We start from the raw sequence: 7500 nt of genomic DNA on the forward strand, positions 1-7500 counted from the left end.
TACAGTGCTAAAGAACGTTTATAATATTTACAGATATTTGCATGTTATATTTATTACCCCTAGTGCAGGAAAGCATGGAAATGAGCGCTCCACGTCTCGACACGCTTTTGGTGCAAATTGAGTTCGTGAAAATTTTACCTGACATTCAATACGTTACTAAACTGACGAAAATTTCAGCACTGGCCAAAAAAAAATGTTAAGAACCCCTTAGTTAGAGAGTTACACCTGTCAGGTTGGCTAATTGTAACCAAGGCAACACTGTCTTTCACCGTAAACGATACGTTTTTCCGCTCCGCAGGTGCGTTTTATTTCCGCGATAAGAACGTGTGGCCGATGGTGCGGATGTACCGCGGCGGCTTCCTGCTCATCCAGTTCCTCTTCCTGTTGGGCATCAACACGTACGGATGGAGACAGGCTGGAGTCAATCACGTGCTCATATTCGAACTGAACCCACGCAACAACCTGTCTCACCAACACCTATTCGAGGTACACACACACACACACACACACACACACACACACACACACTGTATGTGTTATTACATGCGGTTCTTATAATAGTCTGTTATCGTAAAATCTAGAGAATTATCTAAGGATTAAATGCTGTATGTGTGTGTGTTTGTGTTTGTGTGTGTGTTTGTGTGTGTGTGTGTGTGTGTGTGTGTGTAGATCGCAGGCTTCCTGGGTGTGTTATGGTGTGTGAGTATCTTGTTGTGTCTCTACGCTGACACCACCGGACTGCCGATGCAGGCGAGTCCTCTCATCCTGTACGGCTTCATGTTCCTTTTCCTCATCAACCCGTTTAAAACGGCCTACTACAAATCCCGCTTCTGGCTCCTCAAACTGCTGGTGAGACACACACACACACACACACACACACACACATGCACACACACACACACACACACACACACACCCTGTCATTGTGAGAACCCCTAAAACTGTCCTGTCATTTGTTCAGGGCTTTCAATATGGCCGCTCAAGACAATAAAACCACGTTTGATTACTGTTAGCTGAATGGTTACGTCAGTAGCAGGCATTAGTGTGTGTGTGTTTAGTGAAAGTGCCGTGTGTGTGTGTGTGTGTGTGTGTGTGTGTGTGTGTGTGTGTGTGTGTTTAAGGGTTAAATGTGCATTAGCCGCAGGTGAGCGAGACAATGAACTCAATCAGCACTGAATTGATCTGCTTGTATTCATCAAAGCTGCTGCTTTCTCTTCCATGTGTGTGTTTGAGTGTGTGTGTGTGTGTGTGTGTGTGTATGTGTGTGTGTGTGTGTGTGTGTGTGTGTGTGTGTGTGTGTTTGATAATGGAATGCAGCTCCATCTCTGCAGACATGGTGGCTGTGGCTGTGCAATCATTACTGAGATAGAGCTATCACCATCATACACACACACATGCGCACACACACACACAGACACACACACACACACACACACATACACACACACACACACACACACACACACACACACATACACACACACACGCGCACACACACACACACAGACACAGACACACACACACACACACATACACACACACACACACACATACACACACACGGCCATCTGCACGGCACTGAGTCTGTGTTTCAGTTATCTTTCAGTTACTGTGTGGATTTATGGCTCAGAAACACACACACTCAAAATAACATACAGAAATAAAACACACTCACTGAGCCAGCAGGAAGAGAACAGAACCGACTCACAGAACCTGCAACAGAACTGTACTGACCAGAACATTCTACAGCATTACAGACAGGACAAGAACCACAACATTAATATCAGAACAAGAACCAGAATATTACCAACCAGAACCTTTCTAACAGAAAAAGAACCAGAACCTTACCATCAGAACAAGAACCAGAACCAGAACCATACCAACAGAACAAGAACCAGATTTTTTACCAACCAGAACCTTACCATCAGAACAAGAACCAGAACCAGAATCTTGCCAACAGAACCTTACCAAAAGAACAAGAACCAGATTTTTTACCAACCAGAACCTTACCATCAGAACAAGAACCAGAACCAGAACCTTGCCAACAGAGAAAGAACCAGAACCTTGCCAACAGAACGAGGACCAGAACCTTACCAAGAGAACAAGAACCAGAACCTTACCATCACAACAAGAACCACAATATTAAGCCCCTGCTCTACAGACCCAACAAACACATTAACATAGATTTCATAGCTACCAACATAGCAAGAACACTACTGGTACAACAGAACCAGAACAGTACTGATCCAGCAGAACCAGAACACCACTCACCCAACATATCTAGAACACTACTGACTCTAAAGAATCAGAACATTAGTAGCCCAACAGAACCATGACACTACAAACCCTGAAAAGAACAGTACTGATCCAGCAGAACCACACTGCTTCTGACTGAGCAGAACCAGAACAATTCTGACCATGCAGAACCGGTTCACGTCTGACTGAGTAGACCAGGAACACTGCAGAACAAGAACCACAATGACAACTGAAGTAGAACCACAGTATTAGCATCAGGTCAAGAACCACAACACTACCAACAAGAACCTTACCATTAGAACAAGAACCACAACATTACCAACCAGAACTACCAGAACCAGAACAAGAACCACAACACTACCAATCAGAACTATCAGAACCAGAACAAGAACTACAACACTACCAACAAGATCCTTACCATTAGAACAAGAACTACAACATTACCAACCAGAGCTACCAGAACCAGAACAAGAACCACAGCACTACCAATCAGAACTATCAGAACAAGAACCACAACACTACCAATCAGAACTACCAGAACCAGAACAAGAACCACAACACTACCAATCAGAACTATCAGAACCAGAACAAGAACTACAACACTACCAACAAGATCCTTACCATTAGAACAAGAACTACAACATTACCAACCACAACTACCAGAACCAGAACAAGAACCACAACACTACCAACAAGAACCTTACCATTAGAACAAATGCTAGAGCTTTACCAACAGAACATGAACCACAACACTACTAACCAGAACTATCAGAACCAGAACAAGAACCACAACATTACGTACTAGAACTGGAATGTTACTAGAACATTATGGACACAACACACACACACACACACACAGTTAGTTCTCGTGGTCTTCGCGCAGGTCAGAGAGGTGAAAGAACAGTAAATGTTATTAAATGGAATTCTGTCATGTGGAAAATGTCAGCTTTATCCTGCAGGCACTGTGTGAGTGTGTGTGTGTGTGTGAGTGTGAGTGTGAGTGTGTGTGTGAGTGTGTGTGTGTGAGTGTGTGTGTGTGTGTGTGTGTGTGTGTGTGAGTGTGTGTGAGTGTAAGTGTGTGTGTGTGTGTGTGAATGTGAATAATCCATTCATGATGCAGGAGAAAGTATAACATGATTAAAATAATATATTAATCTGTTATTAATGGTTAATTAAGTGCAATTAATGACTCAATAGTTAAAAATAAAGATATTTATAAGTATCATATAATTATAATGTTATTAATACATTAAGAGATTAAATAACTATATATATGTTAAGTTTAATAATTATATTAGAAAAATAATCAATAATAAATTGCTCTTAGTTGAAGGTCACATGATTTTCTGTGGCATCAAATTTAATTCATTAATTAATTAAAGGTCATCGGTTTTAATTAGATTATTAATGACAGGAAATTAAAGCTCAGCATCTGGACACACACACACACACACACACACACACACACACACACACACGCTTTATTCCATGATACACTAACATCTGTTCGTAACGTGACATGATGCGACAGAGTGAAAGACTGAAAAACGTAAAAGCGTTACTAGAGAACGTGACTTTCTGAAGTTTTATTACCACGTAATCTCTTAACGAGTCTAAGCCCCGCCTCCAAAACACTGCCATTGGTTGAACAGGACAAAGATAATTTGTACAAAATGCAAAAAATATTTTCAGAATGTAGAAAGATATTGAAGTGTGTGTATCTCTGTGTTTGCAGTACGTACAGTCTTGTTATTGGTAACATCACTGGCTTAGCATTGCTAGCTTAACATTGTTAGCTTAGCATTGTTAGCTTAGCATTGTTAGCTTAGCATCATTAGCTTACCTCACCCACTGTGCATTATGAGAATCTCCTGATGTCAGAACACACAAAATAACATCACCATAAATATATTGCTGTAAATAATTCAGTTAGTAAAGATGAGGAAAAGGTGGAGATTTATTTGGCTCCACCCACTGCTCTGTGATTGGCTCAGGCATTAAACTGACAGTTCATAGTGTTCTGTGTTCCGCAGTTCCGCGTGTTCACGGCTCCGTTCCACCGCGTGGAGTTCGCTGATTTCTGGTTGGCGGATCAGCTGAACTCTCTGGTGATCGTGCTGATGGATCTGGAGTATCTGGTGTGTTTCTACAGTGTGGAGCTGCAGTGGGGGAACGTGGATGGCCTGCTGCCCGATTACTCAGGTACCGGACCCTACAGAACCAGAACCATGACACTGCTGACCCCAGAGAACCAGAGTCAGAACCCTACTGAGCTAACAGAACCAACCCCTGCACTACTGAGCACAGATATAACACATGAACACATTAGCTGGTATAGCTAGCAACATAGCTAGAACAGTACTGATCCAGGAGAACCAGAACAGTACTGACCCTGAAGAACCAGAAGAGTACTGACCCAGAAGAACCAGAACAGTACTGACCGAGCAAAACCAGAACACTACTGACCCAGCAGAACCAGAACAGTACTGACCCAGTAGAACCAGAATAGTACTGACCCAGCAGAACCAGAAGAGTACTGACCCAGCAGAACCAGAACAGTACTGACACAAAAGAATCAGAACATTAGTAACTCAACAGACCCGTAACACTACAGACCCAAAAAAGAATGGTACTGACCCAAAAAAAAAAACATTAGTGCCTCTCAACCCAGCAGAACCAGAGTACTGATATCCCAACAGAAACGGAACCAGGGAAACACTGACCCAAGAGAACCTGAACATTACTGACCCAAAGTGTGTGTGTGTGTGTGTGTGTGTGCAGATGACAGGAAGTGCAACAATTACTCGTACGGACTGCGTGCCATCATCCAGTGTCTTCCCGCCTGGTTCCGATTCGTCCAGTGTCTCCGCCGTTACCGTGACACCAAACGGGCGTTTCCTCACCTGGTGAATGCTGGGAAATATTCCACAACCTTCTTTGTGGTGGCGTTCTCCGCCCTGTACAGCACACACAAAGGTAAGTGGTACACAACTACACACCTGATACACACAACTATGCGTCTACACACCTGAGAAACACAACTATGCGTCTACACACCTGACACACACACACCTACACACCTGAGACACACACCTAAACATCTACACACCTGAGACACACAACTACACACCTGCGACACACATCTAAACATCTACACACTTGAGACACACAACTATGCGTCTACACACCTGAGACACACACACCTACACACCTGAGACACACACCTACACACCTACACACCTGAGACACACACCTACACATCTACACACCTGAGACACACACCTACACATCTACACACCTGAGACACATAACTACAAAACTACACACCTGAGACACACACCTGAGACACACAACTACACATCTACACACTCTCTTTCTCTCTGTTTTTATCTCTTTCTCTTTATCTCTCTCTATTTCTGTCTCTCTGTTTCTTTCTCTCTTTATGTATATCTATTGGTTTCTCTGTCTGTCTCTCTCTCTCTCTGTCTCTCTCTCCATTCTCTCTCTTTATATTCTCTCTCTCTCTCCCTCTCTTTCTGTCTCACTCTATTCTCTCTGTCTCTCTCTCTCTCTCTCTCTCTCTCTCTCACTCTATTCTCTCTGTCTCTCTCTCTCCCTCTCTCTCTCTCTGCTTCTCTCTGTCTCTCTCTCTCCCTCTCTCTCTGCTTCTCTCTCTCTCTCTCTCTCCCTCTCTCTCTCTCTCTCTCTCTCTCTGCCTCTCTCAGAACTCGTGTATCTTCTCAGAAACAGAACCGCAGTCTGAATCGATCACTTTAAAACGCTCCACTAAGCCGCTTGATCCTGTTTATTATTTATATACAGAGCAGTTATTTATTTATTTCCTGTAAATGTCGCCCTTTTCAACTAAACGCTGTTTTGCTGCTCTTCTGTTTTTTTTCTTTCATTTGGGCCGAACTCAGTCGCCGGTTCTCGGTGATTTCTCCTGTGTGGATTAGATTTCAGTCGTGATGTCGGAGGCCGCAGGGCGAACGTGTGAGACTTCCTGTTTATTATTCGCTCAGATGGAGGAAATTCATTCAGGCCGGAGCCGAGCTCATGTACAAACCAGCTGAGTCACTGCTGCTCTGTGGGATTCACTCCATCAGGGCTTTTATTTCCTCGCTAACGTGTTTAGAACGCGTTAGTAAAGTTCACGTTCTCGGCAAAAGCACTAACGCTCCATTAAACACTAACACCGCGTTCCTAATCTTAATCCTAAAGTCTGACATTAACCCCAAATCGCCAAATTAATCATCAAAAATCAAACCTTAAATCTAAACCTTAAAACCTCATTACACTGTGATTGTAATTATCGCCAAATCGCTGTGATATAAGAGGAATAAAGCGCTTGGGGTTGTGCTGTTACAGGAAAATAATCACCGATGTGGTGGCGTGATGAAGCGGAGTCACTGTTAGTACTCCAAAGCTGATTATTTTCCTATTACAGCACGTCCTGAAGTGTTTTATTCCTCTTACACCACAGCCATTACAATTTTCAATTTATTAAATAACGACACATTGTACTTTTTATCTGTTTATTGTTACGTTTAATGTTGTGAAACAAGTTAGTTCCTGTTCTCGCTTACGTTATAGCAGCTACAAACAGTCGTTCTCTCATCAGCCTCTGTTTTCTCTCTCTTGAAGTTAATGAGACAAAAATAAAATCGCAGCTTGTTCCGCATGTTACCGAGAAACCGCAAAGAAGCGTAAACTCCTCTGTCCTGAAGATGTCAGAAAACTTAAAGTTACAGCTTTACCTCTGACTGTTACAAAGCGCTGACACTGGAGACTCCTTCCGTAAATGTTACATAAACATCTCCTTACGCATGTGTTTTAACATTATCAGTCGAGCGTCCGCTGTACACGACCCTGTGAATGAGCTGTTGCTATAGAAACGATAACGTATCAGAACGAGAGCATTAATATAAACCTGCGCTGCTGTCAGAGCTGCTGTTATAGAAAACTAATCAACACCTTCTGACCAATCAGAATCCGGGATTCAGCAGCACAGGAAGTTGAAGTGTGTGAAGCTTGTTGTTCTTTATACTGACCATTTCACGCTATAAATTCGGTTGAGTCACTCAGGTGTGTGTGTGTGTGTGTGTGTGTATTGTTCAGAACAATGTTCTCCAGATTTACAGATGTGAAGATAAAAGGAAAAAGCAGATGTGAGAGACAGGATGCAGTAGGTGAGGACAGAGAGAGAGGGAGAGAGAGCGAGAGAGAGAGAGACGGAGAGCGAGA

General features: G+C 43.0%; 1 protein-coding gene across 1 annotated transcript in view; it reads left to right on the forward strand.

Moving 5' to 3' along the window:
- Window positions 1–7500, forward strand: part of xpr1a (xenotropic and polytropic retrovirus receptor 1a) — a 69499-nt gene that overhangs the window by 53707 nt on the left and 8292 nt on the right. Inside the window, exons 8-11 of the mRNA XM_034306566.2 lie at window positions 299–486; window positions 670–849; window positions 4290–4458; window positions 5038–5232. Of these exons, the coding sequence (XP_034162457.2) occupies window positions 299–486; window positions 670–849; window positions 4290–4458; window positions 5038–5232 (732 nt within the window). The remainder of the gene's footprint in view (window positions 1–298; window positions 487–669; window positions 850–4289; window positions 4459–5037; window positions 5233–7500) is intronic.

This window comes from Pangasianodon hypophthalmus, chromosome 8 (genome assembly GCF_027358585.1).
Source record: "Pangasianodon hypophthalmus isolate fPanHyp1 chromosome 8, fPanHyp1.pri, whole genome shotgun sequence".
Classification (NCBI taxonomy): Eukaryota; Metazoa; Chordata; class Actinopteri; order Siluriformes; family Pangasiidae; genus Pangasianodon; species Pangasianodon hypophthalmus.